This window comes from Cladophialophora psammophila (genome assembly GCF_000585535.1).
Source record: "Cladophialophora psammophila CBS 110553 chromosome Unknown aczJe-supercont1.1, whole genome shotgun sequence".
Classification (NCBI taxonomy): domain Eukaryota; kingdom Fungi; phylum Ascomycota; class Eurotiomycetes; order Chaetothyriales; family Herpotrichiellaceae; genus Cladophialophora; species Cladophialophora psammophila.
Window position 1 is genome coordinate 1344419 of NW_006912922.1, and position 17002 is coordinate 1361420.

General features: G+C 52.5%; 7 protein-coding genes across 7 annotated transcripts; 4 read left to right on the forward strand and 3 right to left on the reverse strand.

The window, feature by feature from the left end:
• Positions 1-1769: 1769 nt before the first annotated feature.
• Positions 1770-3959, forward strand: A1O5_00477 (uncharacterized protein; the record flags this gene model as incomplete). Its single annotated transcript, XM_007741096.1, has 7 exons — positions 1770-1884; positions 1933-2067; positions 2120-2191; positions 2246-2382; positions 2438-2914; positions 2965-3038; positions 3086-3959. 7 exons carry the CDS (start codon positions 1770-1772, stop codon positions 3957-3959), a joined length of 1884 nt encoding a protein of 627 aa, XP_007739286.1.
• Positions 3960-4527: 568 nt separating this feature from the next.
• On the forward strand, positions 4528-5805 carry A1O5_00478 (oxidoreductase; the record flags this gene model as incomplete). The annotated part of the gene is made up of 4 exons (XM_007741097.1): positions 4528-5120; positions 5181-5211; positions 5280-5369; positions 5500-5805. The coding sequence occupies 4 exons, from the start codon at positions 4528-4530 to the stop codon at positions 5803-5805; spliced, it is 1020 nt and encodes a 339-aa protein (XP_007739287.1).
• Positions 5806-6477: 672 nt separating this feature from the next.
• A1O5_00479 (uncharacterized protein) lies at positions 6478-9132 on the reverse strand (the record flags this gene model as incomplete). The annotated part of the gene is made up of 1 exon (XM_007741098.1): positions 6478-9132. One exon carries the CDS (start codon positions 9130-9132, stop codon positions 6478-6480), a length of 2655 nt encoding a protein of 884 aa, XP_007739288.1.
• A 584-nt stretch (positions 9133-9716) lies between these two features.
• Positions 9717-10263, forward strand: A1O5_00480 (uncharacterized protein; the record flags this gene model as incomplete). Its single annotated transcript, XM_007741099.1, has 3 exons — positions 9717-9880; positions 9939-10039; positions 10091-10263. The coding sequence occupies 3 exons, from the start codon at positions 9717-9719 to the stop codon at positions 10261-10263; spliced, it is 438 nt and encodes a 145-aa protein (XP_007739289.1).
• Positions 10264-10450: 187 nt separating this feature from the next.
• Positions 10451-11397, reverse strand: A1O5_00481 (uncharacterized protein; the record flags this gene model as incomplete). The annotated part of the gene is made up of 3 exons (XM_007741100.1): positions 10451-11075; positions 11140-11157; positions 11216-11397. The coding sequence occupies 3 exons, from the start codon at positions 11395-11397 to the stop codon at positions 10451-10453; spliced, it is 825 nt and encodes a 274-aa protein (XP_007739290.1).
• Positions 11398-11876: 479 nt separating this feature from the next.
• On the forward strand, positions 11877-13334 carry A1O5_00482 (phosphatidylinositol glycan, class M; the record flags this gene model as incomplete). The annotated part of the gene is made up of 1 exon (XM_007741101.1): positions 11877-13334. The coding sequence occupies one exon, from the start codon at positions 11877-11879 to the stop codon at positions 13332-13334; it is 1458 nt and encodes a 485-aa protein (XP_007739291.1).
• Positions 13335-14359: 1025 nt separating this feature from the next.
• Positions 14360-16312, reverse strand: A1O5_00483 (uncharacterized protein; the record flags this gene model as incomplete). Its single annotated transcript, XM_007741102.1, has 1 exon — positions 14360-16312. One exon carries the CDS (start codon positions 16310-16312, stop codon positions 14360-14362), a length of 1953 nt encoding a protein of 650 aa, XP_007739292.1.
• Between the last annotated feature and the right edge of the window lie 690 nt (positions 16313-17002).

Below are 17002 nucleotides of genomic sequence, written 5' to 3' on the forward strand. Positions count from 1 at the left end.
GGTTTTGGCGGAGCTCCGAGACAGGGAATATCTCCTTCTTTCGAGGACGGCATATATGGAACACTTGCACCGCCAGTCGACAGCAAGACAGCTCATGTCTCGCCTCCATCGAGTCATCCAATAGCGCCGTCAACATCGAATTCAAGCCGGTCCCAGAACGCGTGCGCGGTATGTATCCTTTTTCTGCTCTGAAAACGCACGCACAACCCATATGGTCCATTTACACGTGAAGGCTTTGTCTGCAATGTGCCCATAGTTGCTCATGTCTCGGAAATCGACCTGCTGGAAAGCGGTATTAATGGCACAGCTGCCCAAGCTCTTTGCTTACGTCGATCAAAATTGCTCGAATGAGCCAAGCTAGAATCCGAGGTTTGGATTCGAACATCATGTTTGTAGTCGAAAACTATGCAGCCGAAATGGTCACGCAGAGTCAAGTTGCCCACCTCAGCTGCGAGTACCGTGGCTTGGGTTGGTGCTGGCAGCTTCCGAGTCTTGATTTTGTTGTAGAACCGAATATGTGTTTCCGACAGCATCACTATAATCAGTGGGCAGGTTTTGAGGACGCATACGGAACGAAGATGTGTATCCACAGATCCATACAGTTGGACTGGCATCACCTAGTCGATTGCTCCTGGAACGCCTTAATTCTGCCTACAAAAGCCCAAGATTCAGCGTCTTCGCCGAGAGTAGGCCGCCAAACAGACGCTGAACGAGGGCGGGCGTCAAGCCACTAGATTCTGTTGTGATTGACTGCAGGTCAGCAATCCTGTCGAGGATTGGCCGAGTGGTGGTGCACGTCACAAATCCCACCCTCATATTGCTCTGGCAAGGCAGGGCGCCCGGATGGCTGCCACGGATCATTTAGCCATGGACGTGATACTTCGAAGGAATCGAGATGTCAGACAACATTGGGTATCCGATTACTCAGAATTGGACATGGAATGCTTTCTTATACCTTCAAGGCCTTGATTGAGGAGTGGAGCAGTACCCCAGATCTTGGGAATGGACCGTGAGAGTGGTTGACCGTCGGCCGTGATATAACCGAATCGGGGAGTGGGAAGGAGGAAGTGGGTACCGGATTCCTTTGAGGGAGCTCAATCCTACCGAGCAATCACCCACAGTTTCGGGCGAATATCTGGTTTCAAAGGCCTTGGAACGCCTTATTGATCGAGGCACTGGTATGTTGGGCCTTATTGTAACCTAGCTTGAGCTAAAACTAACGTTTGAAAATGCAGACATACGACAAACAGAAGGTAACAACAAAGCCCAACATCATGGGAAGATCTCGGCTCATGCAATAGGAAGCGGCCGTGAGCGGATTACAACCGGTAAAGGAATCACTGATCTGCATCGGTAAGCAATCCTTTTGGCTAACACTGTGTCAGGCTTCTGCGTCAAAGGAAGGCTTCCTTGGCATAATAGTATGACATGCTCAGCGAATTCTCAAAAGTCCTCTGCCTATTATGCTTTGACACTGCCTTGTAAGGCAGCACGATCGACAGAATGTCCTCAGCTTTCTATCCAAACAAGCAGATGACAGCCAATCGTGCCATACTCTGGGATGGATAGCATAGGGTGCTTATGGCCTAAGGTCCCATGTATCGTTATGGGCAATCAATCAAGCCGTGATTAGAAGGGCTGTGCCTGGTTGCAGCGGTGAGTGCAGATGTCATTGAGCACTGTCTGGGGACATATATACAGTGGGAGTTGGGAGACTGGCTTCCGCAATTTCCCCTCCCTTATTCGTTTCCAATTGTCAAGCCAGTGCCATGTATCTCTCAACGCTCATCACCCTCACTCTGGCAGGTGCAGCCTGCGCGAAGCCCATCAAGAAAATCAAGAGACAGACCATCCAAGACACATACGACTTCATCATCGCTGGAGGTAAGATACCTACACTGTGGCACAGTGTGGTATACTCACCCAAGACAGGTGGCACGGCGGGTCTTGTTATTGCGAACCGGTTGACGGAATGCCCCAGTACAAGAGTGCTTGTGCTCGAAGCAGGACCGGAACCTGGTGTTGTTGCAAATTACATGTACCCTGGTGGCAATCAAAACCTTGCTGGTAATCGTTTGCAGCTCCGAAGATTCACCAAACATGCTACTCACTACCTCAGGTACCGCGATTGACTACAACTACTACACTTTGCCGCAGAAGAACCTCAACAATCGAATTCTCCCATATCACCGTGAGGGGCCCGGTGGCTTTTGAGTCTCGGATGAGCTGACTTCGTGCTTCATAGGGGGGCGGGGACTTGGCGGCAGTTCGGCAATCAATGGCTTGTATTATGGAAGAGGCAGCGCCAGCGTTTATGACCACTGGGTCCAGCTAGGCAACCAGGGCTGGGGCTGGGATGATTTGTATCCTTTGAGCATCAAGGTTAGTTGGTATAGCGGACTTCCGCCCGGGCCAGACGGCTGGCTGACCGTCGCAGCAAACCCACTTCAACCCGCCGAACCTCAACGACAGTTTCGATCACAGCTTTCAGACTTGGGACCCTACCGCATACTCCAATGGCGAGCTCCAGATAGCGTTCCAGGGATACGTGCCGGATTCAAATGTGGGCTTTATTCGCGCTGGCGAAGCCATAGGTATCCCCATTGTCAATGAACTCAACAACGGCAACAACACGGGTGTCAAGCAAGGCACTGGATGTTTCGATAGCCGGCTCAGGCGCAGCTCAAGCTATGACGCCTTCTATAAACCGGTCCAGAATCGCACGAGTCTGGACGTCCTTCATTATGCGTCGGTGACCTCGATCCAGTTCACGAAAGGCAGCAATGGGGCATCACGCGCGACAGGCGTCTCCTTCACGGATCAGCCAACGGGCCAATTCATCACGGTCAACGCCACCAAGGAGGTAATCGTGGCCATGGGTGCATTCAACAGCCCTCAACTGCTGATGATCTCGGTGAGTAAATATGTGGACAAGTCGACGAACGCTTCTAACTATTTCCCCAGGGAATTGGACCTCAGGCACAGTTGAGTCAAAATGGCATCAATCCAGTGCACATCAACGAAAATGTCGGCCAGAAGTGAGTGCCTATGCCCTCTCGGTGCATGCGGCTCTAATTCTTCACAGCTTAAATGATCACTGCGTCTTCAGCATCATGGCCTTGGTCGAACAGACAGCATCGACGAGTTCAATGTCAGTCAGTGCTTCCACTCTAGAAGCAGCTCAACAACAGTTTCTCGACTCCCTGACTGGGCCATACACCGCTCCCTCTGGCATCACCAATGGTTTTCAGCAATTGTCCAATGCCACTCTGCGAGCCATAGGTGCGCAAGCGGTGCTCAATGCTGGACTTGTCAACCAGTCGCATGTCGAGTTCTTGTACGAATCACTCTTTTACCCCAGCGGACTGGCATTCCTCCCGTCGTCGGGTGGCACTTCTTCAACGGGGGGCACCTCTTCATCGGCCTACTATGTGCCTCAATCTAACTTGTCTTACATCTCCCTCACGGCGTCGCCGCTGGTGGCTCTCAGTCGCGGCAGCGTAACGCTGAAATCGGCGTCGATCTTCGATGCACCCAACATCGACCCTAACTACTACTCGAACGAAACCGACCGTGTTGTGGCCATCAATGCATTCAAGGATCTGAGAAAATTGCTTGCACACCCGGCCATTGCACAGTTCACTATTGGGCCCAACAACGGCGAGGTCCAGCCCGGACTTGCGCATATTCCTGCAAACGCCTCTGACGACACCATCTTCGATTACATCAAGGCCAATACCATTCCGAATTGGCATGCCAGTGGAACTTGCCAGATGCTGCCCGAGGCAGACGGCGGCGTGGTAGATTCACATTTGCGGGTCTATGGGGTGCAGAACCTCCGCGTGTGCGATGTCAGTATCATCCCGCGGCTGCCAGACGTCAACCTTCAAGGCCCGGTGTTCATGATTGGCGAGAAGAGTGCTCAGATCATCAAGGAAGACTATAATCTACAGTGCTAACGGGGTTAGTGTCGAGGTGACTGGAATGCGGTGTACACGGACGGAGGGTGTTTGTACGAGGTAGGTATTTGGGGATCGTAGTTGACCTAATCTGTCCTTCACTAGATATGTAAATGGCAGGGAGCCGCTGAATAAATCCGAATGCCGAGTCATATGTAACGGGGATGATACCTCCTGGCACCAAGCGCTCTGGAAGAAAGGCAGCAGAAGGCAGTAATAATATGTACCTTTGTATTATGTACCTATCTCGCTATATACCCCACGGGCCCGTTGAGACAAATTGGAGAAATGTCCAATGGCGTCATGTCCGTTGCACGCATGTGCATATGGTGGGGAGCAGCAGACTGCGGTCCCCAAAGGAAGAGCCTTAATCACATCCTCCACGTTATCTATCTCTAAGACCAAGTGGCCTTCAGAGAGCAAAACCCTCCTCTTCACTTTCATGTTTCGCGCTGTCCTCACACGTTCTCAAGCCTCCCTGCCCCCCCAGACGGCCGCCCGCTTAGCCTCCCTCACCCGTCACGTATCTCCAGCTCCATCCCCCGCCCTCTCGTCCACCTCTTCGAAGATGCCGCTCGTCACTTCCACCATGATAGACAGTGACAAACCGCGCATAATCCTCGGCCTCATGACGTTTGGCCCCCCGGGAACCGAGTCCAAGGGCAGCCGGATCACTACTTTGGAGGAATACAACAAGAACCTCGACTACTTCCAATCCCTGGGGTACGACGAGGTAGACACGGCGCGGGCATATGTCGGTGGCCAGCAAGAAGCATTCACACGAGAGGCAAAATGGAAAGACCGCGGCTTGACTCTCGCCACCAAATGCTACCCTGCACACCCGGGCGACCATTCACCGGAGAAGTTGAGAGCGAGTCTCGAGAAGAGTCTGGCGGAACTGGGGACGAACTGCGTCGACATCTTTTACCTCCATGCCCCTGACAGATCCGTGCCGTTCAAAGACACCTTACAATGTTGCAATGAGATGTTCAAAGAAGGCAAATTCGTTCAATTGGGACTGAGTAATTTCGCCGCCTGGGAGGTCGCCGAGGTTTGGAACATTGCGAATGAGCGCGGCTGGGTAAAGCCCACTATCTATCAGGCAATGTATAATGCCATCACAAGGGATATTGAGAAGGAGTTGGTTCCTTGTTGTCGAAAGTGAGGACTGGTTACCTCGGAGCGCTCGAACGCCCAACAAGCTGACCTGGGGTTCTCTAGGTATGGTTTGGACTTGGTTGCCTACAATCCGGTATGTTGCCCCATTTTCTCGCATTACATCAGCATTGAAAGGTCCAAAGAACTAACCCGAGCAAATAGCTCGCCGGCGGCGTGTTCAGCGGCAAGTACAAATCCAAGAGCGAAGTGCCTAGTGAAGGCCGCTTCGCAGACGTGGCCAGGTCAGGAAAGGTATGCCTGAGAAAGAACCCAAAGCCGCCGAAATATTCCCTCATGTTTCCCTGCCTGAGTTACCATTTGGCTCCTGAAAACACATGAAAAATTCTTGGCTCGCCATAATTGACCCCAATGCTCTACTTAGATGTACCGCGACCGGTATTTCCAAGACTCGATATTCCAGGCCCTCAAAGTGATCGAACCCGTCGTCCAGAAACATAATCTCACCTTAGTGGAGACAGCGCTGCGATGGTTGACCCACCATTCGATGCTGAAGTTCAGCAAGGACGGAGGCAACGACGGTGTCATCATCGGAGTCAGTTCCCTGGCACAGTTGGAGAGTAACCTGAGGGATCTGCAAAAGGGACCCCTACCGCAAGAGGTTGTCGATGTGCTCGACGACGCGTGGGAGACGTGTCTGAAGGGCCGGGGACCAAGTTACTGGCGGTGAGAGCGCGCGGGAGAGGCGACCCCTAGGCGGGACAGACGAAGATATGAATTTCAAAAACAAGGATAGACAGGCGGATAGCGATTAGGGAATGCAAACGTGACCTTTTCGCAACATGAACCACTCGTTGCAGCACCCTCGGTTAGCCAATCTACGCAGCAAGTCGAGCACGCAACAATGGATGCAGAGTAGCTGGTAATATGCACCTAGAGCGCGCCAGGGGTTCTCCTCCCATCGCCATTACGGCGCAGCTAGAAAAGGGATATCCCGCGGCAGCCCAGGCTGGGCAAGTCCATTATTTCGTCCCTCGGTATCCTAATCCCGTACCCAGTACAGAGTGTCCCGTGCAAGGAGGTAGGGGCTGGTGGGCTGGCAGGCTGGCAGGCTCGCAGGGTAACTAGTAGATTCAGGAGCTGCAGCCTTGCGGAACAAAACCGTGTTAACTATTGCTCGGTACAGGAGTAGTCAGACTATTAACTGCATAGTTTATGACGAGATAGTCGGTCTCTTGGTGGTCAACAGATGTCATAGTGCTCTGGACAAAGATAAACTGTCCCTTTCAATGTCCGACTATTCGGTTTGCACCAGTTGCTACATACATGTACAAGTACATAAAGTGTATCCCTTCTCGACGGGACAGGCTTTTCTGCTTTAGCAACAGCTTCACCGACGCTGTCAACTTCCGATCCCGCCTCCTCGCCCTCTCGCTCTTGCCCTGCGCGCTCTCGCTCCAAATCGGAACTTCATGTCATCACTATCGTCGTCTTCGCTATCGTCATCACGCACAGTTGTCACGGGTAAAGTCTTCTGTCGCTTCGGTTTGCTCGTTTCAACGGTGGAGCTCGCGGCTCTCTTCCCCCTTTGTGTTTGCGTCGTTTCGTCTGGTGCTGTTTTGGAAGCGTTCTCGCTCGCCTGCCGAGCGCGATCGGCAGCCCGGGTGCGTCTCGGCGTGTCCGAGTCGATCTCATGCTCCGCGACTTCCACAGCTCCGCGCCGTAGACGAGGAACCCCGGGAATCGTCCTGGCTGTCGATGCATCCTCATCGTCTTGTTCTGCCACATTAATCAAATCGTCGATTTCTTCGTCATCGCCATCCAGGACAATCCTTGTTCCCGATCTCCCCTTGACATGAACACGAATGGTCCCACTCGACGGCTGCGATTGACTCTGCGTTGTCCGCTGAGTTCTCGCGTCTTCTCTACGACGTTTCTCCCTCTCGCGCTCCTTTTCTTCTTCAGTCCTCGACCAGTATTGATCACCCAATCCACCTGTTTTATTCGGTACTTCCACTAACTGCACAATGACTTTAGTGGCGTGAGATCTTCGTTTGGCTGGACCGCCCTTGCGGCGAAACCCCTTGAAATTCTTGCGACCATTCCATCTGGGGTCCCAATCTGACTCTCGTTCCCCATTGACCCTGCTGCCCGCCTTATTCAGGTTATCTCGCAGTGGAAGGTCAATAGTCACGACTTCGACAAGGTTCGCAGGTGCCTGGTCCTCTACGCCGGGCAGGCCAGCTTCAAGCGCTTCCTCCTCTCTCCGTGCGGCGGCTTCTTTTTCCTCTCGTTGTTTTCTGGCGGCTTCGCGGACATCGATTTCTCGTTCCTTTTTGATCTTCTTCGCCGGTACCGGACGTGATTGAATGTGCTCTAATTCATCCATACGCCCGTTGGCAGCTGCCTCTGCGAGCTTCCGTCTCTTTAGTGCTGTCGCTGCAGGGAAAAGATCGTCCATCTCATCTGTGAATGTATTAGTGCGTTCCTCTGCCGGAGAGCGAGGTCGTTTCCTCAGTGTTGAAGGCGGCTCTTGTTTAATGACGAGGGGTGACTTGGATCGCGTTTCCGACTCGGAGACGAACACCTCGTCCTCGATTACCTCATCATCCTCATAAACGGCGATGGCATCAGGATTAAATCCATCGTCAAAATTCTTGAACTTGGCCAAATGCGAGACCTTAGGAAGGGAGAGTGGCATTGCAGCGCTCTCGGCGTCAACGTTGGCCTGTGAAGTATTTTGATCTGAGATTTGTGAAGGCTGAGGAGCTGCTGCACTGTTGACTATCGTCCTCGTTGGATACGCAGCTTGAAAGTTTCCATTTGCTGCCACATTGGGCGACGAGTCGCCATTTATACGAACCTCACTGGGCTGCACTGTGGCAAGGGAGTTTGCTGCAGACGGGGGAGGCGCGATTATCCCCTCGTTTGTGCTCTCAAATGGGATAGGCTGTTTGAGGGTTGTAGCATCATTGGCCAGTATAGCATCCAAAAACTCGGACTGATCAATTGCCCGCTGATCCATCTTCAACGCAGCCTCATTGATAAGTGTATTTGTCCATTCTTGAGCGTCCTCTTTTCCCGGCCACCGAACCAAGATCACTCCGCCTTTTGACCCATTGTGAACACTGCCTTTATTTCCAGCTGCATTTGTGATGAACTGGATCAGTTCGTCGCATGTGGTCTCGTAGTTCACCACTTTGAACAGTATCGCCTTCCCATGCCCGCTTGTTATGACCGGTAGCAGAGTATCATACTGATTCTGTTCGCCGAAGATAAAGGTATAATGTTCAAATACGGTGATTCGTGCGGGATTCGGTTGATATGACTCGGCAGGTTTGATGGTGGGTTCTTTTCCTGGAGGAGGGAGGTGGTCTTTGGGGTGAGGCCAGGCACTGTCGAAATCGCTTTCTAGCGGAGACAGATTCACCTCTTGGCTGAGGGTGATAGGAGTAGCAGCGTAGTCCAGGGCATCGAGATACGACTCTGTCACAAGGTATTTGGCGTTGACCAACGCCAACAGACCTTTTGCAGTATTTCTCTTGTTGGCAACTACATGAGTCGTATGTTCAGAGGAAAAATCACTGATAGCCTTGATATCCAGATTTTGTACTCTTGCCTGCTTTGCCTTGAGAACTCCTGACTTGATCTCTTTTTTGAGTAGATTGAAGGTGAAAACGCAGGGTTGCCAGGTGACGGTGAATTCATAAGGACAGCTTCCTGGTCGAAGAGAGTTTTCAGGGCCATTCAGTTCTCGCGAAGGGTTCGGTTCTTGCTCGTTCTTTGGGTCCTTCTTCTTGATCAGCTCGCCGTTCACAAACGTCCCAGTCTTTGAGTGGTCCTCAATCCATATCTTCGTTCGGGTGTGGATTTGTCCGACATCTCCATCCTTGACAGGCTCGACGGTGATATTGAAATGTTGTCTGGAGACGGTTCTGTGGTCAACAGCGATCATAACGCCGTCTTTCTTAACTCGGCCAAACAAGTATCGCTGCCCAGGCCTGAGCCACATCCGCCTTCCTTGAAAGAAGTCGGCATTGGTATCAAGAATCCACATTGTGACAGCATCGTAAGGACGGGTCCCAAAGGGAGGATACTAACAGGGCAAAAGATGCAACCCCCAAAGTTATTATATACAGTGCCAGTAGAGGACTTGGAGGCGCAGGAACAATTTATGACGCGACATGATTTGACTTCGACGCCTGAGGAGAAGGTAGCACGCTAAGTGCGTTAGCGGCATCGGTGCCTATTAGGTTCATCCCGCGGCTGCCCGCGGGTAATGGGGCCTGGAACTTGGAGTGCTCAGCGAGGCTGGTGGGCACTGCCTAGCAGCCTAATAGCCTTCATCCCCGCCCAAATGAATCTGAGGAGGGGCTCTGCTGGTTGCAGCTTGCCAGCGCGGGGCAGCTGGCCAGTGGCACATGGAAGTCAGCGGGATCAGCAGGGCAAATCCAAGGCCATCCAAGGCCCCAAGTCCCCAAGTCCCAGCTTTGCCTTTGTCATTGCAACAGCTGAGAACAGGGTCCAATCGCTGAGGACAAAGGGGCTGCGACGTCAGTCAGACTGGCTCCCACCTGTCCTTCTCAGCCCTTCCTTCCATACCCTATCTGAAAGCAATCGAGAAAGCCGACATTTATCACAATGTCTAACGCGTTGAACGACGATAATACGCCTGATCTCAAGGTTGATGAGAGCCCCATTTCTCCCATTGAGCGCCGGAATTCTCTAGAGAAACACTTGCAGCAGCGCCCCGATGTCCAAGATCTGAAAAACCGCAACATCCTCCTGAATAGCAATGCTGCCCCGTGAGTCCCCGGACCAGTGCATTTCAAGGCAATGCGCAGTGCCTTACCCTGTGTATAGGGCCCTACAAGCGAAGCAGCATGAACTCGAGCGCCAGCAACACTCGGACAACCTGAGGAAGCAGCTCGAGAAGCGACCGGAGCGTGAGGAATTGGTCGAGCGTAGGAGTGAATCCATTCTGCTGTGCTGAATCCGTTCTTACATGCCAATAGGAAACATTCTCCCCGATTCAAGCGCCGCCCCCGCCCTGCAAGCCAACCAGAAAGCCTTGGATAGGCACATGCGAGCTGATAGTCTTGAGCATAAGATTCAGCAGCGGCCCAAGCCAGAACAGCTGATGAAGGAGGGCATCTTGGGGGCAGACGAAGACCCAACCAAGCCATGAAGGAAGAAAATCCAGAGGACTGAGGTACACAGTATGTACGTGATTCTGATATACAAAGTGGTGGGTATCATGGACTTCAGCCGGTGGAGGATCGAGTCACAAATGCTTCAGTAGCTCTTCAGATAGCCCAGCATTTGAGCAGACACCAAGGGACATATTCTGCCATCCGAGAGTGGACGCCCCCTTTTCAATAGCTCTCAACTGCTTCTCCACTCCCCCGTCCTGTATCCTCCGACGAAGTATCTGGTTTCCAACCCTTGGGTCTCTCCTTGCCTCTTACAATCATCTGGTACACCCCATTCTCGACCTTCTCCACGGATTGCCTCGTCGTCTTGAGCTTATTCTCAAAATCCCTCGAGAGGCTGCTAACTTTACCCGCATCTAGCCCTTCAAACGCCGCACGCAGATCCTGCATATCCGTCAAGATCGAGGACTTCTGAGACGATTGCGCTCCTCTTGATCCTCCAGGCAACTGCCCGTTTGTGGCCATGTATGTAATGGCGAACCGCATCAGTTCACCCGTCATGTCGAACAAGCCGAGCGCAAAGTCATCATAAGTGAGTGAGATACCTTCTGGAAGCTGTGCCTGTGCCTCCTCGAATTTCATGATGTGTTGAGTCTCCAGGTAATGTTGGAAAACGACTGCTTCCATGAACTCCTGGATGCCGCCGGTAATGTTGCTGCGGTAGCGATACGCGTTGATGCCTTGTAAGTCCGGGACAATGCTCTGTAGCAGGTCACGGATCGTGGTGTACATGGGCGTCGTTTGCTTGGAAATTGACGGGTGTATGGGTTTGCCAAGTTCACGAACTCTGCAGGTCATGATTATGAGCTGATCTGGCTGTTGTTACCTTTCCGAGAATATTGCTATCTCACCTTTGTACCGCGAATATGCTATTGACACTCCGTCAGAAGGAGGCACAACAACTCAACACAGTGACGCCAAACTCACATCTTCTTACTCTGAGCAGTCACATCCCTTGACACTTTGATGATTCTTTCTCTCCGGTCGTGATGCTCGTCTAGTTGTGCCCGGAACCCTTCAAATACGGGGAGAAACGGCGACTTGGTCTCAGAAGAGGAGGTTTTATCCTCAGCCATCCCGTCGTCGTGCTTTCTCTTTATTCCTGCCATGATGAATCTTCGAGGCTGTGAAGGCACAGGGGGATACACACCTGGTTAAGAAAACAGACAAAATGCCAACGTCGTTGATGGGTGTCTATGGAATTTGCCAATTTCTCTTGCTGCTTTAAGGGCAACAAGGCTGAACGAGGTATTTGAGGGCTTCGTGTCGTCAAGTCACGTTTCGACAGACTCCCCATGGATATTGATATTTATAACTGCTTCTTGTCGAGTGTTGGTGCGGTGTTTCAAGTCCATCAGCCCAGGCCTGACATAAAGCAGTTCTCCTCCTCCAAGGACTAGGCACTAATGCAGCTGCCCGCCGAGCCTTAAACAGGTTCCCTTGTGGACATCAAAGTGCGCTTCAAAATCGCATTGACTAAAGCGCCAGCCAGCCGTTCAAACAGCTTGCGACTCACTCCAGCAAACCAAAACCTGACTCCGATCCTGCCTCGCGCTCAGGGAGCGGCTCGAGGCATGCTGCCACCCTCATGGCTTCACCCCATAAATCCTTCCTCTCATCCCGCACCTTTGTCTTCATCTCAGCCTTCCTCCTGCGTGCCGCCCTCCTCGTCTATGGCATACATCAGGACTCGGTTTCCGCCCTGAAATACACAGACATCGACTACTATGTCTTCACAGACGCTGCGCGAGCCGTATCCAGGCATTCGTCTCCCTACGATCGTGCCACATACCGATACACTCCCCTTCTCGCATGGATTCTGCTACCTACCAGCTGGGGAGGACTGTGGTTTCATTTCGGCAAGGCACTGTTTGCTCTGTCTGATTTGATTGCGGGATGGCTCATTCTTAGGCTTTTGAAGAGGCAGCGCTTGGAAGAGCAACGGGCTCTGAAATATGCCGCCGTGTGGCTTTTGAATCCGATGGTCGCAAACATCAGTACACGCGGAAGTAGTGAAGGTCTCCTCTGCGTTCTGGTCATGGCCCTTCTCTGGGCCTTTGAGACCAAGAAAATCGTTTTGTCAGGACTGCTGCTTGGACTGTGTGTTCATTTCAAGATATACCCTTTCATTTACGGAGCGAGCATGCTGTGGGCGCTGGAGACGCCTTCCTCAAACCCGTCGGCGGCAACGAAGTTGCAAGTCGCCCTTCAATTCATCAACAGGAGCCGCATTTTGCTGCTCTTGACCTCGATATCAACCTTTACGGCTCTCAACCTGCTCATGTACAATACTTACGGCTTCCCATTCCTCCAACACACGTTTTTCCATCACCTGACTCGAATCGATCACCGGCACAATTTCTCCCCGTACAACACCCTCTTATACCTCTCTTCAGCGCAGGCAGCAAACCCGACGTATGCAAATCTGCGCTCATCGATCTCCTTCGAGTCCCTCGCTTTCATCCCTCAACTCCTTCTCTCCACAATCCTGATCCCCATCGGCCTGGCGAAGCGCGATCTTCCAACCACGATGCTAGCCCAAACCCTCGCTTTCGTGACTTTCAATAAAGTCTGCACGTCACAGTACTTTCTCTGGTATCTCATCTTTCTACCGCTCCACCTGCCCAATTCGTCACTACTCGCGAGGCCCCCGCTGGGAGTAACGGCATTGGTGCTCTGGGTCCTCGGGCAAGCGGTGTGGCTGCAGCAAGGCTATCGACTTGAGTTTTTGGGGAAGAGCACTTTTGTACCCGGCCTTTTCGCGGCAAGTCTGGCTTTCTTTGCGATTAACTGTTGGATATTGGGGATTGTGGTGGGTGATGTTGTTGACACGTCCATGGACTCGAAGATGGCCACCAGTGTGGAAGGAGGGGACAGAATCGCATCCTCATCGACAACGGCCTCTGAAGGGGGGTCAACCGCGAGCGTCTCTGAGCTTAAAGCGAGGCCAGTCCGTGACAAGCGACGTGGGAATTCTAGTATTGACACGAGCAGTATTGCCAACGTGCATTTGGGGCCGAGGGATCGGGTGCTGAAAAGTAATTGAGTCAATATCATGTGAGCATTTGCGCTACGTTCACTGGGACGACCGTATCACCGTTGGCTCTGAGATATCCAGGGACTCTAACTGGTCTTGACGGTCGTCAGAGAAACATGAAGAATCGTCCAAGCAGGAAGTGCCAGGATGAAAACCAAACGTGAACTTTTCGTCTTGACGATCATGTTCCGCACGCTTCCCGTACTTATATACATATTACTCGGCACATTTCGTCAATTTTCCCTTTCCGGTCAATCTGGGATTTGACCCTCGGCCTGAGAGCCCTCCACTGCATCCCTTGCCCTCCTGGAGTCGGACTAGGTGCCAGGTAGGTTTTTTTTTTTTTTTGACCCGGGTCGGTCGGTCGCCGGTACTGGGGTCTGGCTGTACTCAGTGCAGTACACACCAGACTCTTTCCTCCAGGCGCCGCCCAGCATCTAACACCTGCTTGCGCGCAACCGCGATTCCTTCTCGCAGACCAAGCGCATGGAGCGGCGGACATCGAACGCACCGCACATTACCGCACCGCATCGCATCGCATCGCGACACACCGGCAGGACGCAACGCGACTCGACATGGTACAGCAGGGCGCAGCGCGACGCAACATATGACAACACATCGCAACGAAGCGGAGACAGAAAAGACCTTGATTGATAGAAGTAGGGGGAGAAATGGCACAGAAAATACGAAATCAATGCTCCAGACACAATCAATAAACTTTTGCGCGCCTGGCCCCTGCCCTGTCGCTTCTGACATTGAAAATTTCCTCGTCACATCAATACATAACACGCACGGCTCCTTTCCTTCGCTTGCTTTCATGCCATGCCATGCCCTGCATCCATCAGTGTCGTGCTGGCCGGCCGTCCGTTCAAGATATACAAAATTGGACCTCGCGATCGACAAGAAAATGACCATGTAAAGGACCCATTCTCGTCAACGCCCATGCAATGCTTTCAATGTCGCTGGCTGAAAGATCATTTGAGCTTCAAAGAAAGTTATGTGTTTCGGCACATGAAACTGCTCAGACATACGGTTCAACTGCCTCTCGCCTCAGCGATGATCTTGTAGCTGCTCGTTTTGATACTCCGCGGCTTCCACTTCGGATAAAGGCTGCAACTTGATCCGACTCCAATACCTCCTGTCGAAGACGTTGCGGATCCGAGGCCGCCGTCTGCAGGGGACGGGCCACCGATGCCAGTCGAGGGAGGATTGGAAGAGCTCGACCCGGAAGACGATCGCTTGTGGTAGCTCCCTGCACACTCAATCCCCTCGCCCAACTCGACGTAGCCGATGTCAGGCATCAACTCGCCCAACCGCTCCACGATCTCCTCGTTCCAAATGCCGTACACCCTGCCCCTTTCCAACAGCCAATACGGATTTAACAACGTACAAGGAGAATCCAAATCAATGAATCTGATTCTCACGTACTCTAGATTCGGGAAAAGAGGCAGGGCTTCAACGGTGTTGAGGACGAGACGTTCAAAGGCCTTTATAAAGACGAGATTTGTGATTCCAGCGCCGTCGGCGATGATTCCTCCTAGTTCATGAGTGACTGTTTCTCCTGTGTAGGGGTCGGTTTCGGTAACTCGTTGGCGGCAACATGACTTTACCACTATTTCGAGATGTTTGAGCCTGGGTTCCTCTGCTTTCCCTATTTGCGATGAGAGGGCAGAGAATGCACTCGTCCACAGACACTCGCAGATCTTTCCCGTGAAGGAGAGGGATTCGAGTTGCGGCAGGACCCGACCCAAGTGGTCACAGAGATGCGTCTGGAGGCCTCCCGACCCGGGGACGAAACTGGAGCCTAGTGTTGTGGGATCTTTGCTGTACATTCCATCGAGAGATATATTCACATGCCGAAGTCTAGAGGGGAGATATGTGAGGATGTCATTGATCGTGGCATCCGCTTCGGCACGAGGTTTGGCGTAGCCGCAATGCCACTCCTCAACGTTCGGGAGAGCATCTTCAATTGTCTTCCAGTGTTGATAATTGCGCATCACATTCCAGGCACCGCGCATGGCGAAGGTGCGAATATTTGGTAATTTCTCCAGACGGCGGTTTGGGTCCGGGAAGAGGGTTTTTGGAAATTGCCGAATCATGTTGGACTTCTTGCAGTGGCCCCCTTCCAGGGTAAAGACACGCGAGTGGGGGAAGAAACAGCTTATATGGGCAAAAATCTCTGAGAGAGTGGCGGAATAGGCACATAGCTTGAAGCTGAAGCTTAGCAGATCGGTGGCGGGGATCAGATCTCGCTCGTTTGCTTGATGTGCGAGCTGATAATAACCATCGTTGCGTTCTGCCGCCGGCCTGGGCAGGAGCGGGTTGACAGAGAGATCATGAAAGGGCGCCTTGTCTCCCCAGACAGGTACCCAAAATTCAATATGCCGAACAAGCCTCGTCAAATGGGAATGAGAACAGAAGAAGTCCTTGGATTCTTCAAGCCCGGCCCGGGTGCCCTTAATCTTGATATGTCGATATATCCGCTCCTGAACCAGGTCGCGCCAGGTAGGTGACACCAGTGCAAAATCTGAGACGGCCTTCCTCCGCGGATGTCGCATCAGTGACGAGACGCTCTTGCCTCGCAACGACGTTGAACCGGCATAGACGGAATGCATGTCCCCGAAGATGAAATCGAGGACTTTACCTTGTACTTCGAGCGGCAAGTCATTCAGCGATAACTGAGGTTTCAGACTGCTTCCCGGAGACTCGGACAGCTGATTCTCCTTTTCTCGACACGAGTCACCGTCTTCCAGACATGGCGAGTTTGTCGCGCGAACGGCTACCATTCCTATTATCTGTCCATCCTGCTGTGTAGACTCCCCGCCGAGGTCCACGACCGAAGCCACTGAAGGAGCACGCTTCCGAGGTGTTACTAGGGGAAACACGACATCTGATCTGCAAAATTTCGTGGGCGGGACCGAATGCCGTTCGTGTAGATCTTGCGGCGGGTTCGAGTCGCTGTCCATGACCACCTCTTGCAACAGCATCTTGGCCAGCGATTGTACCGGCCTCAGACGCCGGGGGTTCTATAAGCGTCCGCTCTTTGGCCGGTGTGTGCAATGGAAAGAACGGGAAAGGAACCGTTGTAGTGCGCCCGAGAGAATTACCCTCAGGGTAGCTGAGAATCAAACGTGGGATGGGCAGCTGAAAGACTCGGGCGAGAAATGTCTTCGGTTCCGCGGTTGAGCAGGCGTCGCTGCAAAGATGTAATTCTGGTAGCGGCGAGATCGTGTTGTCTGGCTAGTTCGAATTGATGTGTACGTCCCGGAATCAGGAATGAGAGGAACGCAGTCAGGCAAAGGGAGGCTGGGTCAATAATGTCGTCCGTTTGATTATCAGGCGGCTGAATTTAATTGCGCAGGACACAGCCACAAGCGATGGAGAATGCACTGCCACCACCACGCGCATCTCAGCCTTGCCAAGGGCTACAGATTTCCACACCCGCGGGGAGCTCCCCTACAAGTACGATGATGGTGGAGAATGAGGTTGATCTTGAGGGGACTCAGGGATCAGTTACCTGAACACCGTAAAAAAAAAAGCAGTGAGTCCAGACAGAAAATATATGCTACTCCGTAAAGGAGAGTGCCACGTCAACGTCAAGACGGGCAGCATTGTTGTAAGTTCCCGCTATTCCGCATGAAGCACCAAAGAATCATGAGAGCCCAACGCCACAGACG